This window comes from Artemia franciscana, chromosome 1 (genome assembly GCF_032884065.1).
Source record: "Artemia franciscana chromosome 1, ASM3288406v1, whole genome shotgun sequence".
NCBI classification, from domain to species: domain Eukaryota; kingdom Metazoa; phylum Arthropoda; class Branchiopoda; order Anostraca; family Artemiidae; genus Artemia; species Artemia franciscana.
In genome coordinates, this window is record NC_088863.1 from 30579876 (window position 1) to 30593842 (window position 13967).

Below are 13967 nucleotides of genomic sequence, written 5' to 3' on the forward strand. Positions count from 1 at the left end.
GTAGGGGATAACCCCTTGATATACGGGATAATTCATGTTCGTTTTGTAGTTTTTATCTTTCTGTTTACTTTCATTTGGAATAAAACTTAGTTTTTTTTTTTATTTAATTACTTCTGAACTTGTGTCTACTGAAAACGCGTTTTTCAAATTTCGGTTTCCATGAACCACGGCCTCTATTTATTATGTAACGACCATCACGGCAACAATGGTAGCCAAAAGCACCAGGAAAAAGAAGAAAAAAGACATCATTTTCTACACCATTAGTCATCTATTAGATGAATAAACGTACATTTGGGCTGTTATCGGCAAATCTGAGTAATCGAAAACAAACAAATGGAGCATCGAGTAAAATCTTAGTTTATGTTCCATATCATATTAAAAATTAGGTAGGCCTAAATATTTAGTTTTGCTCCAAGTGTGTATTACTGCGTATAGCAAGATTCTAATGATTGCAGGTTGTTTCTTTGTCATTATTAGAGAAGTGCATCCATTTCTGGTTGATCCTCCTCCTCCATGGGGAAAACTAAAAATGCATAAGCTGGGCTTTGTTACAGGTAACATTACCTATAGACTGAAGCATATTAGTCCATGGGCAGTGGGGTGAGGTCTGTATTCTATATTGATTTAACAAAGAGTGATCAATCTAAAAAACCTCAAACAAGATTTATTAAATAAATACAGACGTATTTATGTATTTACATATGACCTTGCCCTGCTGCCTGCCAGGCTCCTGGACTAATATGCTTTGCTCTATAAGTACTGTTACCTCTAAGCAAGCCCACTTTACACATTTTTAGTTTGCCCCATTGAGGAGAAGGGTCAACCAGAAATGGATAGGCTACTTGAATTAGCATTTCTCAGCACTATAAGCTGGAAACTATGCTGCTTTGCAGCATAGTTTCCAGTTTAGAGCACTTGGAACAAAACTAAACATTTAACAAAAATAATCCTATTACAGGCCTAGGCTAGACTAAAGCCCTTGATATATTTTCAATCACTAATTATAGGTTATTCTAATGCAAATATTTACATTATTATAATTCTTTCTTTGCCATCAGTTTCAGTTTAGGCTGTTGAGAAGGAAACATTATAAAATTTTGAAAAATAAATAATCCTAGAATACAAGTTATAATAAAATAAAAGTTATATTATGAAAGGTACATTTTATTGATGCAATTTACCACCCACATTCAACACAGAGTTTGAAAAATGTATTGCTGAACCTCATTTGAATGCTGTGTTCAACACAGGTTTTGGTCTTCTCATAGCCTGTGTTCAACAGGCTGTGCTATTTTGGAATTTTATAATTTTAGAAATCCCATGTCCAACATTACCTTAAATTGCAGCTTGGAGCAATATAAGGGTTTTTCCTTGTAGAAACTCCAGAGTTGATAACACATGACACATAGTTGAATACATACACTTGACTAGTGGTTTGATGTTGCTGATTCTGATTTGAGTGCTTCCCAGTTATACTTCCATTCTTGTTTTGACCATTTGTTGTCAAGATGGTTCTTAAAGCTGTCTGTGGTTTGGGCAGCAGTGGTATCTGGCAGTAATTTGTTCCAGAGGTTGGCAACATGGTTGGTAAGAAAATGGGCTCATTTCTGCTTTGAGGAGAAAAGCCTGGATAACTTCAAGCTATGTCCCCTTGTACAAGAATCTTGAGACGCCAGAGGAAGAAGACCAGGAACTGCCTTTGTATTAATAAGCTAATGAACCAGAATGGCATCACCCAATCTTCTTCTATAAACCAGAGCTGGGAGTTTCAGCTTGCAGAGCCTTGTGGGGTAAGAGAGCTCATGCAGTCCACTCACCATCTTAGTAGCTCTTCTCTGGACATCTTCAAGAATTTTAGCAACTTTTTTGAAAAAGGGGGATGCAAGGACCATGCCTGTCTCAAGCCTCAGCTGAACAAGTCCTTTATACAAAAGGCTCAGAATTTTAGGACAATGGGAGGAAATTGTTCTTTTTATGAGGCCTAGTGATGAGCTAGCTGATGCTGCTGCCTTCTTTGCATGAGTGCTAAATTTAAGATTATTGTCAACAATTACTCCTAGGTCATGTTCCTCCAATACTGGAGAAAGGAGCTGACTGTAAAGAGAGTAAGTTGTGTTGATATTCTTGTGCCCAAAGTGTAAAACATGACATTTGACACATTGAAAGTGAGTAGCCAAAATTTTGCCCACATGCTAAGGAGATCAAGGTCATTTTGAAGTTGGGAAGTATCTTCAAGAGTGCTAGCTGGACCAATTACCTTGGAATCATCACCATATAACGTCATCCTGCTTTTAAATGCTAGAGGAGCATCATTTATGAAAATATTGAACATGGTGGGGCCAAGAACACTACCCTGTGGAACCCCACTGATAACATTCTGAGAGGAGGATAGAATAAGATTGCCATCTGCATCAGACAGTCTTACATGCTAAACACAATTCCTCAAGAAATCCAGAATCCATTTAAGAATTTTTTCCTCCAAACCAATAGATTGTAGCTTAAGCTCAAGTCTCCTATGACAAACTTTGTCAAATGCTTTTGAAAAATCAAGGAAGATCATGTCAACAGGGATTCCCAACTCCAGTAGTTTTGTAATATAGTCATATGACTCAAGCAGATTAGTGTCAACTGATCTGTTGCATTGGAAACCATGTTGAGAGCTGTTAAGAAGATGATTCTGATCAAGATGCTCAATAACTGCTTTGTTGACAATACGTTCAAGAAGCTTAACAACAACAGAGGTAATACTAATAGGCTGGTAATTTTCCACAGAATCTTTCCTTCCCTTTTTGTGAATGGGGGTAATATATGCCACTTTCCACTCAGCAGGAAGCTTTGAGCTATCCAGAAATAGTCTAATGTGTTTTGAGAGTGGATATACTATTTCTGTTCTGCACTCATGCAAGAGACAGGGGTGGAGGCCATCTGGCCCTGCAGATTTATTTACATCCAACAAAGTTAGCTGTTTCATAACAGACTCCTCAGTCAGCTCAAGAGGTGGCATTGGTTGAGTAACAATATATGAGGGGGGAGCTGGGAGCTTACTAGCAGTTTCTGATGTAAAAGCTGATGCAAATTGGTTATTTAGGATCTTGGCTTTAATAGCTGGGTCTGAAACTGTCTGACCATGATGAGTCACAGGGACAGAGTGCCTATTTCAACGTTTAACAGAAGCATACTGCCAAAACAGCTTGGGATTATTTTTTATATTTTCAGCTAACCTTTCTTCATGTCCCTTCTTCAGTTGTTTGATGGAATTGGTGGCCTCATTCTGTGCCTTTTGATACTTCTGATAGTTTGCATCTGTTTTCTATTTTTTTTGAAGTGTTTCCAGGTTTCTTCCTATTCAGTAGTTTGCTAGTTAGACAAGTCATGAAGGGTAGTGCTCAAAACTTCTAAGATGAAAACACTTGCAAGTTTGGCTGGGTTGCACATGGAGAACCTGAAAACAATTATTGTTGAACCTGCTCAAAACTTCAAATCTAGTGCCTGACAACACCACTCATTTGAAACAAAAAAGAAATTGATGGCAGAATGGACTGCATGAGCTCCCTTACCCTACAAGGCTATGTAAGCTGAAACTACCCACTCTGGTTTATAGAAGAAGATGGGGTGATGCCATTCTGGTTCATAAACTTATTGATTCAAAGGCACTTCCTGATCTTCTTCCTCTGGCATCTCAGGACTCTTGTATAAGGAGATATAACTTGCAGTTATCCAGGCATTTCTCCTCAAAGCAGCAACACACCAATTTTCTTACCAACCGTGGTGTCAACCTCTAGAACAAATTTCTGCCAGATACCATTGCTGCCCAAACCACAGACAGCTTTAAGAACCATCTTGACAACAAATGGTCAGCAAAAGAATGGAAGTATAACTGGGAAGCAGTTGAATCAGCAACATTAAACCACTAGTCAAGTATATTTATTCAACTATGTGTCATGTATTATCAACTCTGGAGTTTCTACAAGGAAAAATCCTTAGATTGCTCCAAGCTGCCATTTAAGGTAAGATAATTTAATTTAAGAATACATGAAAAACATATGCCTTAGGCTATATATTTGCACATTGGCAGAGGGGGGGATTAGGAATGATATAAGTAGGCCTAAGTGTCTTTGGATTTTTAAAAGTTGCATTTGGAATTTCATAGTTTTTCCTTCTCAATACCACACTGATAACCGTTTTTCTGTTGGTAAATGTATACATGACTATTAGGCCTACTGACATGGGGATAATGTGAACATCCTACCTAATATCCTTTTTAGCCTATGCTCTTTCTGAATATAATAATTGTTTTACTTACAAGTACACCCTCTCCCCTGGCAGTCTTATATGCTGCACTAGTTTATGTATTTCTCTGTTATTTTTGCTTCTGTGAATGCTTTTTTTTATTTGGGAATGGATTTCTTGACTTGTAAACATCCATTAGACCTAGGGTAGAGGCATTGATTTCCAACACACTAAGAAATTATCTATATTTTCATGTCTTCTGAGTACAGTATATCATTTGTTTCCTGATTTGGAAAGTTTAGTATCAGTGATAACTTCAGTCATCAGATTTTTTTCCAGTTTATGAATATGCCAGTTTATTTTCATTGTATGTCAAACTGCTATTACTCACAACTCACTGCAGGAACAAGTTGCCCAAAGCCAATTCAACTAGGCATACTCCTCCTCCATTCCAATCTGTTCAAAACCTCTCAATTTACACCCTCACAAGAAGTTCATATTTCCATTAAATCTCTCCTTATGACATTCTCCCACCCTATTTAGGGATAACCTACTTTTTGTTTGGCCCTAGACAACTGCCCAAGAAGGGCAATCTATCATCCTTAATCTGCAGTATGTGTCCTAGCTATCTCAACCTTTCTCTCATTATAGCCCTAGAAAAAGGGCTTGGTCTATATTTTTTGTTCAGCTTACTGTTTGAGATATGGTGAGTAAGTCAGGTGCCTAAAACTGCAATTTCTCTAGAAAACATCTAGCAAACCTCTTCCATTTTTTCAAGCACCCATGCTCAGAACATTACCTGACCACTGTCATCACTATAGCTTCCAATATTCTAGTCTTAATGCACAATCTTTTCTTCATGTTCTTTTCAACTTTTTTCAGCTGTGAAATAACACCATGGCTATTCTATTTTTAATATCTTCCCTGCACCCACAGTTTTTACTAATGATACTACCTATGTAAGTGAAGCTGTACACTTGATCCATCTTCTTGTTACCCATGATCACCTCTCAAGGTCTTAAAAGACCTTGGCATCATCATTGACAAGAAGCTCAAGTTTCACCTTCAAACCAACACAGCAGCCAACAAAGCTAATGGGACACTGTCCTTGATCTACTGATCCTTCAAGTACTTCAGCAGGAAGATGCTCACCCAGTTGTACAAAACTCTAGTCCAGCCAATTGTTGAGTACAGAAACATAGCCTGAGGGCCATCCTACATTGGGGACTGCATAGCTGTGGAAAAGGTTAAACATAGAGCAACCAGAATGATGCCAGGCCTAAAGGGGGAGCCATATGAAGACCGCCTAAAAACTCTCAAGCTGCCAAGTCTGTCATACAGACATAAGCAAGGAGACGCCATCCAGATATTCAAGATGAAAGCCAAAATAGACAATCTGCCGTTCAAAAAGTTCTTCAGGAAAACAGCCATAAACCAAATCAGAGGCCACTCAGAAAAGGTGTACAAGCCAGAAAACATGCCCGTGCAAACTTTTTCTCAGCACAAGCAGTTGACACATGGATTAACCTGTCTGAACATGCCATCCAAGCACCAAACATCAATAGCTTCAAAAACAGAGTTGACAAGTCCTGGGAGAAACATAGCTTAAAGATCAACCAACTACAAACCCATCAAGCAAAAGAGGGCATCAAACAGGCAGGTCAACTGCCAGATGGTACTGAACAACTTTAAGTAAACTTTAATTAAGTAAATCTCTTCATCTGATGCAGTACTATTTCTATTAGTTGTTTCTACAGAGACATATACTACAATGACTGGTACTCTGCACTTTTTAGTCATTAAATTATTCACTAGCATCCTATTGTTAATGCCTTCCTAACCTAAACAAGACTTAGCAGCTTCCTTTTTCATCATGGGCCCTACTCTCTACCCATTTACCCCATCTTTCATGCCGAAGTAAATAAATTCTAAATGACTGAATTCCATATTTCCTAACCCTGGGATATGATTTTCTTAAAATTCTAGTAAGTCCTGTTTGAAGTGTCTGAATTCATCAGTCAAGATATCAATACAATAGTTGTTTTTTAACATTGTAACATTTCATGTTGTAATTTTTGTAAGTTAATTTTTGTAAATTATTGAAAGTTTTACTGCTTCAGGAAAAGCAATGGTCACATAGCCAGTACAGGATTGGGACTAACAAATCTAATGTTCAATTCTACATGAACAGTCTGAACACAGACTAAGGTCAAGATAAGTAGACTTATTGATGAGTTTTAAGTTTCAGCATCTTTTTGTCTTTATTGTATACCATCAATATGGCAGAAGTTCATTCTTCCTTCAATTATCTCTGTCTTGATAAGCCTTGTAAAAATATATTTTGAGAATGGAGTTTTTTCCAGTTCCCTTAAGGGAACTCAAATGATTGTTTTATATAAAGGCAAATCTTGGAGTGATTCTATGAATTACCCATCAATGTCTTTATTGTCTGTATTTGGGAATTTTTTTCCCAATAGAAAAGTCTATGCTTTCAATTTACTTTCCTTTTTGGAAACTAAGGATTTTTTTCATGATTTTCATTTTGGCTTCCAAGTAAAGCACTCAAATCAGCAGGCTTGTGCTACTCTTTTAAATACCTTACAATCAGCTCTTGATTCAGGTCTGATTTGTGCTGGTATATTTTTGTGTGTCTGAAATGCTTTTTAATCATTGAGCCACTAAAATCTGCTCTAAATTATATCATTATGGTGTAAGAGGGAATGCTAGTGCTTGGTTTGCTTCTTATTTGTCTACAAGGGCTATTTCCCTGGATCCTCTGTTTTTTTCACCATCTCAGGTTGAGTTTGGGGCTCCACAAGGCTCAGTTCTAGGGTCCACCAACAGTTGGGAGAGAGTTTGTTGGAACACAAATCTTCAATTGACAAAGCCATGATGCTATGCCAAAGCCCTGAGAATTTTGATTTGGGCTTATCTCAACACATGTAGTGCAACCCACACTACTTAAACTTGTTTAAAAAACCTGTGTTTTAACTCCTCCTCTGTTAAAGGTCTTTTTCAAGTTTTCAGATAGGCTGTTGAAATTAAGAAATGCATACACGAAAAATTAGCCCTTAATAGCAATACTGGAGAAACCCATACCAGATAGATATGATACCAGAGCAACATTAAAAAAAAAAAAAAAAATCTGATTTTTCTCTTTTACATTATAATATTGTGCAACCCAGTAAAACATCAGATGATACCAGACCTGGTAAGCAATTAGCTTTTAAAAAGGTAGAAAGAGACTTCTGCTTTTATTTTAGTGGTTGTTTTCTTCATCAGCAAAGATAACTAGAATGTTATCACCAGATGGTGGAGATCTACATTTGTTGGTATGGAAAGATTTGGATTGACATAGATAATAATAAACCATCTGTTTTTTTTTCATAACCATAAAAATAAGGTCATTATCACAAAATAAAGAACAGAAATGAGCATTGTGGGATCTCATGCACTGCAATGATATAATTTAAAGAGTAGAATTTGGTGGCTCAATAAATCAAAAGCTTTTCAGAAGTCCAAAATTACAGCAGTGGGAATCAGATCTGAATCAAGAACCAAATGTTAGAAATTTAAAAGAGCAGCACAGGCATGCTCAGTTGAGTGCTTTGCTTTGAAACCAAACTAAAAAACTGAAAAAAATATTAACTTCTAAAAAGAAGAGTAGACAAACGTATCCTTTTCAAAACTTTGCCAAATACAGACAATAAAGATATTGGTGAATAATTTGTAGAATCACTGCAAAGTCTACTATTTGAGCTTGCTTAAGTGAACTGGGAAATGCTCAAAATATATATTTACAAGCCTTGTCAATTGGATATGATTGAAGGAAAACATTAATCTCATAACCCTGGTGGGTATACAATCAGGACCAAAAGATGCTGAACCTTTTAACCCATTAACAAGTCTACTTATCTCAACTTCAATAACAGGCTGCAGGGCCATTGATTTCAAGAAAGTCAGACTGAGATACAATTTCAAATCAGGCTCAGAAAGACTTAAGCCTATTGAAGCAATTGTTTTTGCAATTTTTACAAAATAGGAGGTAAAGGCCTTTTGGATGTTAAGTTCACGCTGAACAACCAAGCAATCAATCATCAAGCTTGGAGGGGAACAAGAAGGTGGAGTTAAAGGTTTGAGGATAGAATTAATCACTTGCCAAGTTTTGCAAATGTTTTTTACTGTGATTAGAACATTCTTGAAAATAATAAAGGAATTTAGCTTTCCTGATCAAAGAAGTGTAATGTTCTTATAGTGTCTGAAACGTTCCAGATGAGCACCTGGTGTACTTGTCAATGCTTTTGTTGACTTGTAAGATTTAAAGGTTATTATATTTTATTCTCCAGCTCCTGAAAAGCCTGGGGTTGTCCATGAATTCAAGGGAAAAATCTTTTTGTTCTAGAACCACAAGTGGATATAGTATATACATTAACAAAGTTTTGATCAATTCATAAAAGGAGTCAAACTGATAATGAAAATCCATATCTCTGTCAACTATATTGAATGGCATCTTGGATAACTGCAAACTGTTGGTAAAGTTCCAGCTGCGAGTAGAAATGGTAGAAAATCCAACATGACTGAAAGTGCCTGATCTAATAAATTAAGACTGGAATCCCTCAATATTAGAAGCTCACATAGACGAGCACTTACTCTCTTCGAAAGCTCATAAAAGATCTGTAGAAAATGAAAAGATGGAGCCACTTGGATATTGGTATACATTGCTGATACTAAGGTCATTATCTTGAGATTTAATTTCAGTGAATTATGACCCTTTAAATGGTTATCAGGCACTAATTCTGATCATAGATCAGCCTTGGCTTCAGCATTTTTTGGCAAGACAAAAAAATCCCCACCATATACAATAATTTCTTTTTCTGAAATTGATTCAGCCAATTACTTTTGATAAAATTTAACAAGGGTGAATAGATAAGTTCATAACTTTTCACATTCTCTGAATGTATGCTAAAACCTGGCATTCTTTCAAAAGTTTCTATTTTAATCATCCCTCAGAATGATATTCACTCTGAGTCTCATATATTCTTATAATATCCTTATTATCCCAAATGTAGTAAGAATGTTGAAACTATGAGTATCAAAATGCAAAATTTTGGTTGGTTTTAAAAAAGAACAGCCTTGGTAACAGAGAGGATTACTCCTCTCTAAAGGAGTAATAGTAAGTAATCTTTGTTCTTTCTATTTTTTTTTAAGGAAGAAGAAGCCATTAATATCAAATTTGGCGAGGATAAGGAATACTACACAGGAAATGTTCCTTACAAAAAAGTGCAGCATGGATTCAAAACTACTAAGGAGAGGAAGACCCTGGTATTAATTTTAGCTCTTAAAAAATTTTAATCTAATATCCCAATTTAAAGTTGAACCAATTTTAATTTATAGGATTTTTCCTGAATTCCCCAGCTAAAAAAACAGCATATTGGCAGGATGCCTGATTGCAATAGGTTCATGTTCTACTTATAGAAGATTTTTAATAGCAAACTTTCATTATTCTTTGTCAAGTCGTGTTCCAAAATTTTCTGTGGTAAAATAACAGCTGAACAATTATAAAAACTGGTAGTGAAAAATTGCACTTGGAAGTTATAAGACTAAAAAGAAAATAAAACCCCTGTTCACAGAAGAACTCTTCCTAAATTTCAGCTTTAAAGAAACCCTAGACACTACTAGATAGTGATTTTTACTTTTAAAATAAATAACAGGACTCCTATATACCCTATTATATTGTATTGATCCTACCAGTCTTCAGTTTACCTAACATAATCAATAAGATTAGCTGTCTTACCATTATGTGAATACCATGTTAACTTATGAGCCATTTTGTAACCAAAAACTGTATTGATTATAACTAGATTTTCATAATTACAAACTTGCAGCAGTCTACAGCCATTACTGTTTTCTTTTCCTAAACCATAGTTACCTAGTTTAGGATACCGTCTATCCCTGTTTCTACTGACCTGGACATTAAAATCTGCAAATAAATCACATTATTTCTACCTGGGACTACATCTGAGTCACTACTAACTACATCAGTCAGTTCTACAGGGGCATATACTACTATGAGTGATACCCTGCCCTTTTTAGTCATAAAATGAGCAAATAGAATTTTATTATTAATACATTTCCAGCCTGAACAAGACTTAGCAGCTTCCTTATTCACCATGAGCCCTACTCCCTTTCTATGTACCTCATCCTCCCTTTTTTGGTAAATAAATTCTATATCACCTAATTTCATGTTTCCTACCCCTGGGATATGACTTTTTGAAACTCCTAATAAGCCCAGTACGAAGTGCCTAAATTCGTCAGTCAAATTGTTGACACGATAGTTATTTTTTAATACTGTATCACCCCTAATTGCAATTTTCATGTTCTTTGAACCATTAATATTCTTTTTTGGCTTCAGGAAAAGCAATGGTCCCAGAACCAGTGCAGTATGCGGACTAGCACATCTTCTAAAGTCTACATGAGTGCACAAGCTGGCTTAGAACTGGACAGCAAGAAGTCCCTGGGACCTCAAGTTGAATGGAGGCTGTGTGCAATCCTCGACCCATCTTGGTCATTACACGGTTTTCAACACTTCGCAATGCTTTTCTATCAACATGAGTTGAGATCCTGCACAGACAATTTCAAGCTTAAGCTAAAAAAATATTGGTTGCCTTCAAAACAAAGGAACAGAAAAAGGGAAAACTTTGTTATTTCCTGGCGACTTTGTGTAGAAGGGTTGTCTGTAGAAACTTCAGAGAAGGCTGATTTGGTGTTGGAAGTTCGAGTACCCTTTTCAAAGGTCAAACTGATTAGAGAATAGCCAATCACGCTTCCAAACCCTTCTGAGCTACCCTAGCCCTCCATAAAACCCCGAGATATTGGATCAAATGTTGATCGTTATTTTGCTCAGCAGTATGCTCTGGGGTTAACTTCACTCCCACAGTCCCAGGGACAAAGACCCTTAGCTATATAAACCGCCCATTGTTCACAAATCAGGTTTGGTAGAAAAGGCTGCACAGGTTTAGTTTTTATTGTCCAATGAGCAGCAATGTCTTCAGGATCATTCGCTAGTCCAAAATTCCCACTAGCTATATTCACACATATTCTGCTGGGTTTTGAGAGAAGGCGGAGGTTAAATATTGACTACTTTTAATCGATTCTTAAGTAGACAACAGAACAGAACAATGAGTTATAGTGACACGAAAGATTACAGTTACAATCATTAATTGGTACATAAAATACAAAACTATGCAACATTTACAATTACCAAAACAATCTGAAATCCAGGAAAGATAAACGCTCACAGATTAAGATCAACGTTATCTCGAAACAGGGCATATATATATATATATATATATATATATATATATATATATATATATATATATATATATATATATATATATATATATATATATATATATATTATATGCCCTAAACATGTATCCTATTTCAAGCAGGGAAGTGGGTATTTCACTGGATGTTAACTGACGAAAGAATGATTAATTTGCACTAAAAAATAACGAATTTATATATATATATATATATATATATATATATATATATATATATATATATATATATATATATATATATATATATATATATATATATATATATATATATATATATATATATATATATATTATATGCCCTAAACATGTATCCTATTTCAAGCAGGGAAGTGGGTATTTCAAAATTCTGTATCTCCACCACACATCTGTCAGCTCTTGGTTAGGTGGTTATTTTGAAAACTCCTTATCTCAGTGAAGTGATCAAATCAAAACTGTGTACTTTGCATTTTTGTGTCTTTTCTTTGGTTTATTAAAATCAATTTCTGACTCTAGATTTTGTCAACCTTACTACAAATTTTCGTTATTTAACACTGGGGGAATGTATCTCGAAAGTCTTATGGACGAGCAGTCCACTTTAATGGTTAGCCTTCCCATGTTAACTCACTCCTTGTAGAAAAAACTTAAGGAATAATTTTCTTTTTCAGGGCCAAGAGATAGCATTAAATTTCTTTGAGCAAAGCTGTCACAAGCTTCATATACCTATAGAAGCGGTAAGAAACATATTCATGAAGTTGCTTGCATACCACACGCGACTTTATCAAGAAATCACTGTGGCCATCATTCTTGATTACGTCCGCAAAAACGAGGACAGAATGGCCACAATCATAGGCATTGTTAAGCGACTTGATTTACCAGCTTCCCTTAATGTTTCGATTGGGAAACAGTTGAAAAGGCTATTGAAAATAAATAAAGCTGTAGAACAGGAAAGAAGCAATACACCAGAGACTCAAATTAAAGAGGAGCTGATTGGGACTGGTTTCAAATTCGATCCCTTTGCCAAGTCGAGGCTACCAATAACTAGTGCAGAACTGGAAGATCTCCGACACATTTACAATTCTCTGTACAAATTCTTTTCTAGGACAGTAGTATCTTCTGTTGTGCATCTTCCCCACTTCACTACGGCTGTTGCCTTAGTTTCCTGGGATTGTTATAGAGGATATTATAATGTCCATGGAAACTCCAAAATCAAACCAGCATGGACTCAACATTTCCTAGAAAATGATCTGTGCGTTTTGGATGAAGTCTCTCTAAAACCAATTAAGAAATGGTATGGAGAATTGCAGTTGATTCTAATTCAAGGTCTGAATAAAATACCTTACATAGTAAAGTTGGATTTGGACTATGCAACAGCAACATTTCATTATAAAGATATTGTGGATTATGGACGGATAGAGCCCAAAACAGAAAAATATCAGCATGTTTGTTTTGAGTGTAAAAAAGCTCTTAAAAGTGGTTCTCAGCTGAACTTTGCCTGTTCCATCTCTAGCTGTTATTTTAGAAAGCCATCAGAAGAGAGAGAAAGGAAGTTGTTGCCTGTAAAAGCATTTTCCACTGAGCTTACTGAAAGTGATCTTAGTGAATCAGAATGGAAACAGTATCGCATGGAACCAGGGGAAGCATTGCTCCGATTTGCTATTGAAGAAACACTACTCACAGAATAGATGCCATTAGTGTCTGTTGCTATCCAGGTTCAAAACTAATGGATATGCTGGTTATTTTAAATGCAAGGATGTTACCTATTCAAGTGTGACATAGAATGACATTAGATACAAAAATGCCACCTTGAAACAATTGATCGTAGTTACCTGATGCATCCATGTGAAGTAGGCTCCCAGTGTTGGATGCACCTTAGCTTCAAGTTGCAAATATTCTTTTTTAAGGCTTATAACCGTTACAACTGTTCTCAAAATAAACATCTTGTCCATAAATTTATGTTCTGTTGTGCAATTAGATATAGTTGTTAATACTCGATCTTCAGTTTTATTTCATTAACTTTGACCAGTACATCATAAATAGAGACTTTCAGTTCCATCAACTCCCTCTTTTTCAATATACTTTGTGCTTGAAATGACACGAAATCTTGCTGTAAGTCGTTTTATGAGGAAAAGAAAATTTTAGAAAATATTGCAGTGGACAGTTTTGCACAAAAACAATTAAAATGCATGAAAATTTAAGCAAGGACAATATATTTATTGAAATTAGGTCCAATCTTCTATACTGTCATGCTTAGCATAAAAGACGTATATCTCGTTTTATTCTTTTTTTACTGCTTTCTTCGCTTTTGAAATGTGCCAGCTTAATTGTGATTATTATAGAAGTCAGTGGTAGATTTGCGTTCCCTCTAGCCATCAGTTTTTTTGCAAATAAAATCTTAGTTTGGCAAGTATG

The 13967-nt window shown here is 35.8% G+C and overlaps 1 protein-coding gene across 2 annotated transcripts; it reads left to right on the forward strand.

Moving 5' to 3' along the window:
• The first annotated feature begins 203 nt into the window (after nt 1-203).
• Nucleotides 204-13507, forward strand: LOC136028418 (uncharacterized). Of its 2 annotated transcripts, none has more exons than XM_065706260.1 (3): nt 204-345; nt 9439-9552; nt 12224-13507. In XM_065706260.1, exons 1-3 carry the CDS (start codon nt 334-336, stop codon nt 13238-13240), a joined length of 1143 nt encoding a protein of 380 aa, XP_065562332.1. In that variant the 5' UTR covers nt 204-333; the 3' UTR covers nt 13241-13507. The 2 variants fall into 2 exon arrangements, with proteins under 2 accessions (XP_065562332.1, XP_065562339.1); XM_065706267.1 differs by having other exon boundaries at nt 248-386.
• Nucleotides 13508-13967: the final 460 nt, after the last annotated feature.